Source organism: Rhinoraja longicauda, chromosome 8, assembly GCF_053455715.1.
Source record: "Rhinoraja longicauda isolate Sanriku21f chromosome 8, sRhiLon1.1, whole genome shotgun sequence".
In the NCBI taxonomy this organism is placed as follows: domain Eukaryota; kingdom Metazoa; phylum Chordata; class Chondrichthyes; order Rajiformes; family Arhynchobatidae; genus Rhinoraja; species Rhinoraja longicauda.
This window is the reverse complement of record NC_135960.1, coordinates 31,408,295-31,422,157: the sequence shown is the minus strand read 5'-3', so window position 1 is coordinate 31,422,157 and position 13,863 is coordinate 31,408,295. Positions and strand designations below refer to the sequence as shown.

Sequence of the window (13,863 nt, the reverse complement as noted above, 5' to 3'; positions counted from 1 at the left end):
CTGTCTGCCAACCAATTCTCTATTCATGTCAATACCTTACCCCCAATACCATGTGCTCTAAATTTGCTCACCAACCTTCCGTGTGGGACCTTATCAAAGACTTTCTGAACATCTAGATCCACTACATCCACTGGCTCTCCTGCATCCAATTTACTTGTCACATCCTCAAAAAATTCCAGAAGATTAGTCAAGCAGGATTTCCCCTTCACAAATCCATGCTGACTCGGACCAATCCTTTTACAGCTATCCAAATGCGCCGTTATTACCTCTTTAATAATTGACTCCAGCATCTTCCCCACCACCGAAGTCAGGCTAACTAGTCTGTAATTCCCCGTTTTCTCTCTCGCTCCTTTCTTGAAAAGTGGGATAACACTAGTTACCCTCCAACCCACAGGAACTGATCCTGAATCTATTGAACATTGGAAAATGATCACAAATGCGTCCATGATTTCTAGAGCCACCTCCTTGAGTACCCTGGGATGCAGACCATCAGGCCGTGGGGATTTATCAGCCTTCAGTCCCATCAGTCTGCCCAATACTATTTCTCGCCTAATGCAAATTTCTTTCAGTTCCTCTGTCTCCCTTGATCCTCTGTCCACTAGTACATCTGGGAGATTGTTTGTGTCTTCCTTAGTGAAGACAGATCCAAAGTACCTGTTCAACTCTTCCGCCATTACCTTGTTGCCCATAATAATTTCATCCGTTTCTGCCTTCAAGGGACCCACATTTGTCTTGACTAATCTTTTTCTCTTAATACCTAAAGAAGCTTTTACTGTCCTTCTTTACATTCTTGGCCAGCTTCACTTCGTACCTCATCTTTTCAGCCCATATTGCCCTTTTTGCTATCTTCTGTTGTCCTTTGAAAGTAGCCCAATCCTCTGGCGTCCCACTACTCTTTGGTATCTTATACATCTTTTCTTTTCGTTTTATTCCATCTCTAACTTCCCTTGTCAGCCACTGTTGCCTCTTACTCCTCTAAGAATCTTTCTTCCTCTTTGGAATGAAATGATCCTGCATCTTCTGGATTATGCCCAGAAATCCCTGCCACTGCTGTTCCACCGTCATTCCTGCTAGGATCCTTTTCCATTCGACCTTGGCCAGCTCCTCTCTCATGCCTTCATGGTCCCCTTTGTTCAACTGCAACACTGACATTCCTGCTTAACCTTCTCCCTCTCAAACTGCAAATTAAAACTAATCATATTATGGTCACTACCTCCAAGAGGTTCCTTTACCTTGAGTTCCCTTATTAAATCTGGTTCATTGGACAACCCTAAATCCAAAATTGCCTTTTCTCTGGTAGGCTCTAGTACAAGCTGCTCTAAGAATCCATCTCAGAGGCACTCTACAAACTCCCTTTCTTGGGGTCCAGAACCTGATTTTCCCAGTCTACCTGCATATTGAAATCCCCCATAACCACAGTGGCATTACCTTTGTTACATGCCAATTTTAACTCCTGCTGCAACTTCCACTTTATATCCAGGCTACTGTTTGGGGGACTGTAGATAACTCCCATTAGTGTCTTCTTACCTTTACAATTCCTCAACTCTATCCACAGTGACTCTACATCGTCATATGATGGGACCAAAATCAAACCGGTTGGAATGGTGCAGTTGCAGTGCCACCTAGATGGACAGTTATACACACTTCCATTTTATGTTGTCCAGGAAGGTGCTGTGCCACTGCTTGGACATTGTGCATGCCAGGAAATGGGGCTAGTCTTGTTCAGCAAGGATGTACACCAGTTGACCCCTGTTAAAGATGAGACTCCACACCAAATTCTTACGGAGTATAGCAATCTCTTTACCGACGAGCTTGGAAAGCTGCCAATGACCTATTCGATGACACTGGACCCGGATGTGAGACCTGTTGTTCGTCCTGCACATTGGATTTCTGTGGCCATGCGGGACCGGGTCAAAGCCGAACTGGACAGAATGCAGGCAGTGGGTGTCATCACGCCGGTGACGGAGCCGACCGATTGTGTGTCCTCTATGGTTGAAGCCAACAAAAATAAACAAGAAATCCGTATATGCATCAATCCGAGGGACCTGAATGCTGCACTGAAAAGGCCACACCACCCCATGCGCATGGTGGAAGAAGTGGCTGCAAACATGGCACTCACGATATTTTCTGTGTTGGATGCCAAGACCTCTTTCTGGCAGATTCCGCTCGATTATAAATCTTCTTTGCTTACCACTTTCAGCACTCCTTTTGGCCGCTACAGGTTTTTACGGGTACCGTTCGGACTCAACTCAGCCAGTGAGGTGTTCCAGCGCACCATGGAACAGATTTTCGATGGGTATCCCTGTGCGGTCATCGTTGATGATATCATTATTGCAGATTGAAACACCGCGGAACACGACTCAAATTTGAGGCGAGTACTCAACCGTGCCAGAGAAGTGCATTTAAAGCTTAATCCTCTCAAATGCAAGTTCCAGGTGAATCAGGTTAGCTATGTTGGGCACATCTTTACGAGCGAGGGCCTTAAGGCTGACCCTTCCAAAACATCGCCTATCGGTGAAATGACGGCACCGGCAGATGTCCCCATTTTGCAAAGGCTATGCCGTAATGCTAGGCAGTTTATAAGCCGGCGATTCAAAGACTTCGCTCCACAGTGGGACTTTACTCACGTCACCAGCAGCCCAGAGTATCCCCAGTCGAAGGAGTTGGCTGAACGGGCAGTCCGCAGTGTGAAACAAGTCTTCCTTGATCTCCTTAATCTCAGAAATATGCCACGTGACGCAACACCTCGATCTCCAGCGCAGTGCCTGATGTCGAGACAAACGCGCACTACCCTTCCAGTATCAAAGAAACTGCTGGAACCACACATGTGTAAGCCTCAAGAGGCCCAGGCTCAACTTCTTCATAAACGGCTGGCACAGAAGGCGTGTTATGATCAATCAAGTAACCCACTCGAGCCTTTGGTGGAAGGGCAGGTTGTCCGGTTACAGAGCCCACATGGCTACAATCGTATGGGCGTAGTAAAGGAGACATGCCAAGAGCCCAGATCTTACATTGTACAATCAGAAGGAGGGTTCTACAGGAAGAATCGAAGACACCTTTTGCCCCTAAGTGAGCCTGCGCCAACACAGCAAAGTCCATTTGATGTTTCTACTGATTTCCCGGATACCAGAATGCCGTCAGAAGATGAGAACTTTCTCATGGGTGATGGACAAGTAACAATGGACTCTGAGCAGGTTCAGGTTCCTGTGTCTGTGCATGTGGTCAAATCCCCTCGAAGGATACCGCGGAGGGGTTTCCCAGGAAATCACCCGTGAAGGATACCGTTGAGGGGTTTTACAAGACAAGCGCAGGACGTGTCTGCAAACCTAATCCTAAATACAAAGACTGATCTACACTGTACATTATTCTTTTGTCCTGTCCAGCATCTATTACAGTCAACTAATGCATAGCTGACCAATGCTTATTGAGGGCACTTTTGTGATCTCTACCACTCTCTATTTGCTATATTGGACCAGCTAATCCTCAAAGTAGAAAGGAAGTGATTTATCGGGTTCACCTTTATGAGTAACCTGTGCATATCTATATTACAGATAGTTCTTGTTTTAAAATTGTATAAAAGTCAGGTGACCTGTACCTTGGCAAGACGAGGGACCACAGTAGGTGACTCTGAATGGCCGAGTTGTCCAAAGGTGTTACTGCCCCATGAATAGACCTGTGGGAAGAAAATTGGAGTCAACAGGTACACAATACAGTGCCCTCCATAATGTCTGGGACAAAGACCCATCATTTATTTATTTGCCTCTGTACTCCACAATTTGAGATTTGTAATAGTATTAAAATCTGACAATGTGCACTTTATCCACATATGATTTTTTTCTATTACAAATCTCAAATTATGGAGTACAGAAGCAAATAAATAAATGATGGGTCTTTGTCCCAAATATTATGGTGGGCACAATATATATTTGTGCTTGTACACATGGGATATTTACAAAATGGTTTTCCAGAGGGATGCTGTTTTCACATGGATTGTTTAAACTGTTGGTAAATAAACAAAATCCCACTGTACCTTTGGAATGCCCTTTTATCCCATCAAACCCTGACTTCGAGAGTGTGCGCCAAAGGGGGAAGGTAACATTTTTGTCTCAGTTTGCATTATCTCCAGAATGCTCAGTTTTCCTTTCCTGTAGGTGGAACATGCATTGCAAAAAAAAAGCATAAATTTGCATTGGTCTTACCTGTGACCTGGCGGTTAAGGCCAGTGAATGATATGCTCCAGCAACTATTTGGACTACTTCTTTGTTGTTCAGACTTTTGATGCACAAGGGTTGCAGCCTGGACACGGTATTAAAACATTGTCTCAGCATGAGGGTAAGAAGTGTTCAGATATTCAACAAAGTAACCATATTAATCAGTGACCCAGAATTGTGTTTAACATTTAGATGGGTCCTCTAAAGCTGCATGACTGAAGGCTCTACTCAATGCAGAGCAAAGCTAGATGGTTTGCAGTCTAATCCCTAATTGGGAGTTGTGTGACTTGATCTCAGATGGCACTATTGCTGAGATTTTATTATCGGGTAGGGCGCTTAGGCTAGGGCATGCAGGCAGAAAAGTACTGATTGCACCACCTGAGCAGATGCTAATAACAATACAAGCTTATTCCTTTTCATAATATATATGCTAGGCTTATTCCTTTTCATAATATATATGTAAATAATTTTGACCTTAAATGTATAAGACCTGATAAATAAATCTGCAAATTACACAAAAATCAGCTATGTCATAAGAGTAAGCCTTTAGATTCCTCGAAGAAATAGATGATCAAGTCTACTGAAGGAAAAATGGAAAAATGAATTTAATCCAGAGAAATGTGAGGCGATGCCTCTGGAGAATTGCAATAAGGCAAGAGGATGCATAATAATACACTGGAGAATAAGTATGGAGGGACAGAGAGACCTTGAGACATATACCAAAGGATACTGAAGATGGCAGGATATGTCAAGATGTTTGATTAAAATGAAGGACAGAATATAAGAGCAAGGAGATTCTGCTATAACTAAATACTATTGCAGCTGGACCTACTGCATCCACCACCCATCACTATATTATAGCAAAAAATGTTGGAATTGTTTAGAATTGAGGAAGTGCCAGGGCTAGAAAATTGTAGTTGTGAGGAACGATGGGATAAAATGGGATTGTATTCTCTGGAGAACTCTGGTTATGCAAAAATTGTTTGGGATCTGGACTGTAGTGCCGGGCTAAAGGGAGAAAGTAGGGGAGTGGATGGCTGGATTATTTCTTGCATCAATCCATCATGGCACAAAGGGCAAATAGCCTCCTTCCATCTGTGGGCTTCTGTGATTCTGACTGATCAGAAAGTCCTCCTTATTGTATCCAAACTGGGTATTCTTGCATTGCTCTAGCTGAACCACACCTGCTACGGTTTTCCCCCCTACTCTGTTCTCTGCAGCTTTTGGTCTTCTCCAACTTCCTGTGACGCTATTCCGAGCACCCATAGCAAATTAAAATATACATTTCTCCTTCATTACATTGAGCCATGGCAAGGTCTGAAACATTGAATTAAGCAGCAAAGCTGAATGTGTTGTTCTTGGGAGTATCATGATCAGAGAGATTTGAGTTTAGTAGTACCTGGGCAGTACATCTCCATGACCCAGCTGGCCCTCTTTACCTCGTCCCCAGCTCCAGAGTTCGGACTGCAAAGAAGGAAAGTTTGTGTCGGTGTCAGTTCCTGGCGTTGGAGTTAGGCTCACTCGTTTGATTCCGGCATGTCCTGCTTTCCTGAGAAGCCTTGGTGAAACTGAAAGGAAAAGGCACAATCAATGTAAACACGTGGAGCAATGTTCACTACCCTGAAACTCCAAATCACTCCTGTATATTTGTGAGTTTAAGCCAGAGATTTTGCTTAGTTAATTTCAATAGCCCAGCTCCCATCTCCAATACCTTGTGTTCCTTTTACCATCCAATGTATAGGTAAATACACAACACCTCGAGTACTGTGTGCAGTTTTGGTCTCCAAATTTGAGGAAGGATATTCTTGCTATGGAGGGCGTGCAGCGTAGGTTCACTAGGTTAATTCCCGGAATGGCGGGACTGTCGTATGTTGAAAGGCTGGAGCGATTGGGCTTGTATACACTGGAATTTAGAAGGATGAGGGGGGATCTTATTGAAACATATAAGATAATTAGGGGATTGGACACATTAGAGGCAGATAACATGTTCCCAATGTTGGGGGAGTCCAGAACAAGGGGCCACAGTTTAAGAATAAGGGGTAGGCCATTTAGAACGGAGATGAGGAAGAACTTTTTCAGTCAGAGGGTGGTGAAGTTGAGGAATTCTCTGCCTCAGAAGGCAGTGGAGGCCAGTTCGTTGGATGCTTTCAAGAGAGAGCTGGATAGAGCTCTTAAGGATAGCGGAGTGAGGGGATATGGGGAGAAGGCAGGAACGGGGTACTGATTGAGAGTGATCAGCCATGATCGCATAGAATGGCGGTGCTGGCTCGAAGGGCTGAATGGCCTACTCCTGCACCTATTGTCTATTGTCTATTGAATTAAATAGTCATTCTGAAATATTTCAGCCACTCAATATTGTATTTGGCGGTGTACACATCCTAACAAGTACAGGCTAGTTAATTGTACGGTGTAAGTTTAATAAACAATAAACCTGTTCTCCGATCCCATTCCTGCAACACCCTTACTCATCAACCTAGATTAATCATACTTTAGTGCAACATATTTCCTTTCATGCACTGACATTGTAAAATTATGTTTTATTACGAGGTTTAAACTCCCTTAACATAGTATTAGAAAATAGTGTTAAATACATTCAGCATGATGAACTATCAGTCATATTTACGTGAGGGGAGGGGAGAGGGCACTGTGCTTCAGACACATACTTGGACAGCAGGAGGCATTTTTGCTTGTCCTTGCTTTCCCAAGTGCAGAATAACCTTATTCCCACCGCCCCCCCCCCCCTTGAATTTTCCCAATAACTCCCCACTATTAACTTTGGACTCACAAGCCAATATTTACCTTACTTATCCCTGCTATCCTCCTTGTTTAAGGGTACCACATTTGCTGTCCTCAGTCATGTGGCCAGCAAAGATTTAAAAACCCATCAGAGCCCCATTGATAATCTTCATTTCACATGGTTTACATCTCATCAATCTCCAGCGATTTACCCACTGAGACATTTGATACTTCCTTTCCAATGGCAACTTGTTCTGGAATTTCAACATCCCCTTCCCCGAGTTCTTCCACTATAATGCTCTTCACCTTCGTGAATAGAGAGGACAAATAATAATTTAAGATATCGCCTACTTAATTTAAAATCTTGCCATCGTCTTCTCCACATACAAATTATCCGTTCTACATTCCTGCCAGGCCTCGCCCAATACTCAGTTCTCCTTGCTTCCATTTGCTTTCTCTTGTTTTCTATATCCCACCTTAAATGTCATTTCAAAAGCCAGAGTTGTCATGGGGTTTTTTTTGTATGAATAGTTTTGCAGTCTTTATTATCCTACAAAAATTAAATACAATTTATGTATAAATTTTGTTTTTGTCTGAATCTGTGTGCCTATGATGGTGCTGCAAGATTTTCATCTTACCTGGCCCTCACCATCCTGATGCATATCAAGTTGACTTGTTTTATTGTTATCATTGCTCTTAAATCTGATAGGTAAGGAAGGAGATATGGGGAACCATTCAAGGTACATTACAGGACCTGCAGGCTTTGTGTCCCGACTAATCACCTTCTAACCTCAGTCTCCATCTTCATCCTCCTCTCCCTCAACCTGGCTCCATCTGCTGCTGACCTTTTTCTTTCCCTTTTCTGTTTCCACCTTTAGACTTTAAGACTTTGCAGATACAATGCGGAAACAGGCCCATCGGCACACCGAGTCTGCGCTGATCAACGTATACTAGAACTATCATACACACTTAGGACAGTTTTACAATTTTACAGAAGCCAATTAACCTACAATCCTGTCCATTTTAGGAGTGTAGGAGGAAACCAGAGCACCATGAGAAACCCCACACGGTCACAGGGAGAACGTACAAACTCTGTACAGAAAGCACCCATAGTCAAGATCGAACTCGGCACTGTAAGGCAGCAGCTCTACTGCACCACCCACCTACGTCTCTCAACTCCATGCTACCCCTCCCCCATCTGCCCATCCTCCTTCATCTGTCCTCGATCCACCTGTTGCCTGAATGGCCCAGTCTCTCTCCTTCCACTCTCCTCTTTATACTGACTATATTCCCTCTCCACTCTGTTCTGATGCAAGATCTTGACCCATAATGTCAACAATTCCTTGTCAGATGCAACTCCACCCACTGAGTTCCTCCAGCAGTTTGTTTTGCGCTCCATATTCCAGTATCTGCAGTCACTTTGTGTGTGTGTGCGTGTGTGACTCTCTCTCCATGATGTTGAAATTTGCCTTCTCCCAATTCAGGATCTTAATTTCCTGTCCTTTTCTATAGCTACCATGAAACTTAAAGGAATGGTCAATATCTGCAAAATATTCTCCTGCAAGACTCCAACCACATGCCTGATCTCCAAGACCAGGTCCAGGACTACCGCTATTCTTGAAGAACTATCTCTGTACTGCCCCAAAAGCACTCTTGAACACATTTTTAAAAATCCATTCCCATTCACTAAAATGGTATGTTGAAATCACCTACAAATATAGCTCTTTTATTCTTGCACCTCCTCTGATTTTATTACATTTTCTTCTGATTTTCTTTTTGGGGGCGGCACAGTGTGCAGTGGTAGAGTTGCTGCCTTTGTAGCACCAGCTTCAATCCTGACTATGGGTGCTATCTGTACGGAGTTCTCCCTGTGTCCGTGTGGGTTTTCTCTGGGTGCTCCGGTTTTCTCCCACTTCCAAAGGCGTGCAGGTTTGTAGGAAAAGTGGCATCTGTATATTGTCAGGGCCGGATTAAGCTAGTAACATATGTTATAAAGGAGCCTTTAATACGGGACAAGGTGACGTCACCGCCCACGCCCCACGTGACCTCACCTAGCCAGCGGCCACATGCTCCCGCTCCACCAATGACGGCCGCCCGTTGCAACCTCCATTTGGCGAACACACTCGGTTCCGCTCCCTGAACACACTCGGCCCCGCTCCCCGAACACACTTGGCCCCGCTCTCTGAAGATACTCGGCCTCGCTCCTCGAACACACTCTGCCCCACTCCCCGAACACACTTGGTCCCTCTCCCCAAACTCCGTTAACGAGCTCTGTTAACGTACACTGTCCGGGTCTACAGTGTCGGGGCCTACAGCAGCCCGCGGGCCTAATACGGGACAAGCGTGGTCCCGTATGGACAAACAAATTTTGCCCAAAATACGGAATGTCCCGGCTAATGCGGGACAGTTGGCAACCCTACTTACTCCCCAAACACACTCAGCCCCGCTCACCGAACACACTCGGTCCCGCTTCCCGAACACACCCAGCCCCGCTCCCTGAACACATTCGGCCCAGCTCCTCGAACACATTCGGCCCAGCTCCCCGAACACATTCGGCCCAGCTCCCCGAACACATTCGGCCCAGCTCCCCGAACACACCCAGCCCCGCTCCCCGAACACACTCGGCCCCGCTCCCCAAATCCACTCGGCTCCGCTCCCTGAATTCTTTTAACGTTAACGAGCTCCATTAGCCTACACTGTCCAGGCTTACAGTGTCGCGGCCCACAGCGGCCCGCGGTCCTAATACGGGACAAGGGCGGTCCCGTACGGGACGAACAAATTTTGTCCAAAATACGGGATGTCCCGGCTAATACAGGCCAGTTGGCAACCCTAGGTGCTCCCCCCACCCCTCAGTCTACCCTGGTCTCTCACCTCTGTGCAACTGCTGCTGCCTGTCTCTGTTTTGCTGCCGCTGCCTGTCTCTGTCTTGCTGCCAGTCTCTGTCCCTCTGGGTATGTGTGGGGGGGTGAGGGTCTGTGTCTCGAGGTTGGCAGCTGGGCGGTGACGCACCGGCTGGCCATTGGTCCGTGCAGCCCCCCAACACATTTAAACCGCGGCGGTTGGGGAGCGGCACGCGCAATACAGCGCCCCTCAGTGGAATGCCGATTTCAAGCATTTAGCGCGGGGCCCTCAAAAGTGCAGGGCCTGTAGTAAATGCTACTTTTGCGACTATGTTAATCCGGCACTGTGTATTGTCCCGAGTGTGTAGGATAGAACTAATGTATGTGTGATCATTGGTCGGCGTAGACCGAAGGGCCTGTTTCCACACTGTATCTCTAAAACTGATACATGCCCTGCAAAGTGATTGCTTCTTAGCTCTACCTATATGGTCTTATTTGAAGAGATTTCACAGTTATCCTCCCTCATTACTATGGTAATGGGCTTCTCCTTGCCCCACATTGCACCTGAAGATTCTGTTAACCATGTCTTTTAACCATGTCTCTGTGATAGCAACAATAACGTATTCTTCCGCGTTTTTCAGTTCGCCTGCGTTATTAGTCAGAATCCTTGCATTAAAATAGATGCGTTATTCTTATCCTGCCTCTCTATGGTCTGTCTACTGAACTGATTTAGTTATCCTTCCATATTTGACTATAATCACCTCACCTCCACACCCAAATTGTAAATCTATTCTGTGCCTCATTCCCCAGCCTAATTAATTTTGTTGTCCTCAGTAGCATTTGCAATACCTCATCACAAGAATGATGGATACATGCTGGTTGAAATTGAAATATACAACAGATGGCCGTGAACAATTGATCTATTTACCCAAGATCTCTATACCTGCCTCTGCTGAGATGCTGGGGGTTTTCACTCCTGTTTCATTTAGACCTGATGACTCCCTAGAGTTCTCAACATGCCAGAACCTTGCTTTTTTTCTTGCAATTGTGTGTACCTTGAGATAGAAGCCCTGGCAGAGACAAGCGACGACACATGCCATCGGACCCTTGTTCCCGGATATCCCCAAGGCTGAAGCTCTTCTTATCAGGCATGCTTTCCTCAGTTTTCATCCGCTCCTCCCTCGTCTCCTTGTGCTGGCTCCCACCACTTGCTGTGCTACTGCCACTGCTGTCTGGCAGACTAGGAGACTGGTAGTAGTAGTTCACAACCTTTCTGAGAGAGAGGGCTTCGTAAGTGGCTGCTACCCTCTCCCCAACCACAGAGGCGCAGGAGACCACAAGGGTATTGAACGTGGAAGAAGACTCAGATGAAGGGCTGGCAGGTCGAATGTCTTCCTCCTCTGTTGAGGGCTGCGTACACGGAAGGGGTATGCTCTTCACAGGGTCATCCTGCTGGGAATTGTCCGACAATTTTCTGAGGTAGTCCTGCACAGCCTTTTCATCTGGGAACTGAGAGCTCCTTGGTTTCAGGTTATTCACGGTCCCATTGGGCTCCAGGTGTGAATCGGGAGCACCACTCTGCTCTGCTTGCGTGGGATGCTGTGCTGGTTCCATCTCATTGACTGCATGAGGCCAATGTTCAGGCTGCTCTGTATGAGGTAGTCCAGCATTATGTGATTCTGCGGTATGATTTGGAGGGAGAGAAGGGGACTGGTCCTGTGGGTCTGGGTGAGAGGGCCTGGGATCGGGTTCAGAAAGCACCACACCTAAAGGGCAGTAGTGACTGTCAGAGATGATGACATGATCTTCCCTGTCGGTCATGGTCAGCAGCGGCTGGTGACAATGGTGGCACTTCTCAGAGCTCTGCCTCATCTGGTGGGGTGAAGGTCTCTGGACGAGCACCAGGCAGTGGTGGGCACCTGCGGCGATCTGCACCACCGTCCGGCCAGCCAGGTGCTCCAGTTTCTGAGGCTTGGCCACGGGGAATGTTGTGGCGACGAGCCCCAACTGACAGCCACTTCCCCATGACCAGACCTCCCCCTTTGATGACAGGGCCAATGTGTGCAGTTCCCCACAGGCAAGCTGCACTACCCGTGTCAGCTCGGGAGGGCTGGTCTCCGGGTCCGAAATCGTAACCACGGTGGGTGTGGGGATCTGTCTCTGACCCGCAATGGCACACTGGCAGGACGAGTTCTCCCCCCACATGAATGCTACTCCATCCATGGTCACTGCCCCACTATGGTAGCTTCCAGCCGCCACGGTAACCACACGCAAACCAACCAAGGCCTGCTCCAGTATGGGGTCCACTGTCTCTCTGGCATCACAGTCCGATCTCCATGGGAGGTACCCAAAACTGTAGACTTCGCCATCTGAAACGGAAGAAGAAGTTTTCAGCCATCAGTTTGTCGGAATAACTTGCATTGGTAAAACAGCTCCAGGTAATTAAACACAAAACCAAGGCAGAAAATGGGGGGGAGTTGGGCGAAAACAAATCTTGAGTTCAGGAGGTTGTTTTTTAAGATCTTCTATGAGGGAAATGGGGTGGGAAAAGAAGAAATTCCAGTGTGGTACCGTTGGCTGAAGGCATGGTTGCCATTAGTAGGATGAGGGATGCGTGATAGGCAAGGATTATATGGACTACAAGCAGGGAAGAGGTTTGTCTTTGAAGGATTTTAGACAGATACAGTAAAATTCTGATAGTTCACAACTCAACTATTTGGAAATCCCAACAGTTCAGTGTCTCACACACCAAGGTTCTGGTTCCCATGCTGACTCGAAACTTCCAGATTCTACGAGAAAATGTATTTTAAGATGGCATGCATCAGAATAAGACACCAGTCAATTAAAAGTGTGTTGGAGTACTTCTGGGAATAACTTCCAATGGCCCAGAAAATCTGCCAGTCAGATACCGTCAAAGTCCTGAGCTTGTTGGATTAAAGGAGCTTTAGTGTAAAAAGGTGGGGACTGGAGGTTAACAGGGACTGTGGTTTTGGTTTGTCAATAGAAAGGAAGATGACAAGAACATAAAAATAAGAATTGCATCATTTAGTTCCTCAAACCTTCAATATTCAATCATCTGTAAATCAACTTTGGCCATCTGCCTTTAATCTTTTTAAATCTTTGCCCAATGGAAAGCTAAAGAAATGTGTTCAAATTCTATTAGTCCAAAACTCTTGGGGAGTTCTGGATTTCACTATTAGAGTCATAGAGCAATACAGAATGGAAACGGGCCCTTCGGCCCAACACGTCCATTCTGACAAAGTTGCCTAGCTGAACTAGTCCCACTTGCTTGTGTCTGACCCATTTCCCCCAACTCTCTCTTATCCACATTAATGTCCAAGAGTCTATTTAAATGTAATTCTACCATATACCCACATATCTCTATGTAAAAATATGTTGCCCCTCAGATCCCTTTTAAACCGTTCCTGACACACATTAACCCTCTACCATCTATTTTAAGGCTCCCCTAGGCTGGGGAATAGATTGTAACTATTCACCTTATCTATCCCCATCGTAATCTTAAAACCTCTATTTCACCCCTCAACCTCCTATGCTGCAGGGAGAAAAGAATCAACACATCCAGCTTATCCTTATAACTCAAACCTTCAGACCTGGTAACATTCTCAAAAAACTTCTTTGCATTTACATATTCTTTGTATTTGAATATTCTTCATATGAGAAGCTGCCTCCTGACTTCATTTTTGAATTACTTTACTTTAGACTTTAGAGATACAGCATGGAAACAGGGCCTTTGGCCCACCGAATCCACTCTGACCAGCGATCACCCCGTATGCCAGCACTATCCTTCCCACTAGGGACAATTTACAGAAGCCAATTAACCTGCAAACCTGTACGTCTTTGAAGTGTGGGAGGAAACTACAGCAAACCGGAGGACCCGGAGATAACCCACGTGGTCACAGGGAGAACGTATGAACTCCGTATAGACAGCACCTGTAGTTAGGAATCAACCCGAGTCTCTGGCGCTGTAAGGGAGCAACTCTACTGCTGTGCCACTGTGCCACTCTTGGGAATAGGTGGACGAAGATTTAAGTCTGGCAAGTGCTTCCTTTCTTGCC

At 46.0% G+C, this 13,863-nt stretch overlaps 1 protein-coding gene across 7 annotated transcripts in view; it reads right to left on the bottom strand.

Annotated features, from left to right (window-relative positions):
- The window catches only part of als2b (alsin Rho guanine nucleotide exchange factor ALS2 b), a 113,112-nt gene that overhangs the window by 81,982 nt on the left and 17,267 nt on the right, over window positions 1-13,863 (bottom strand). For all 7 annotated transcript variants that reach the window (XM_078403513.1, XM_078403514.1, XM_078403511.1 and 4 more), the window contains exons 4-7: window positions 10,843-12,156; window positions 5,611-5,779; window positions 4,200-4,296; window positions 3,596-3,673 (exon numbers count right to left, since the gene is read on the bottom strand). In XM_078403513.1, coding sequence (XP_078259639.1) covers window positions 3,596-3,673; window positions 4,200-4,296; window positions 5,611-5,779; window positions 10,843-12,156 — 1,658 coding nt within the window. The remainder of the gene's footprint in view (window positions 1-3,595; window positions 3,674-4,199; window positions 4,297-5,610; window positions 5,780-10,842; window positions 12,157-13,863) is intronic.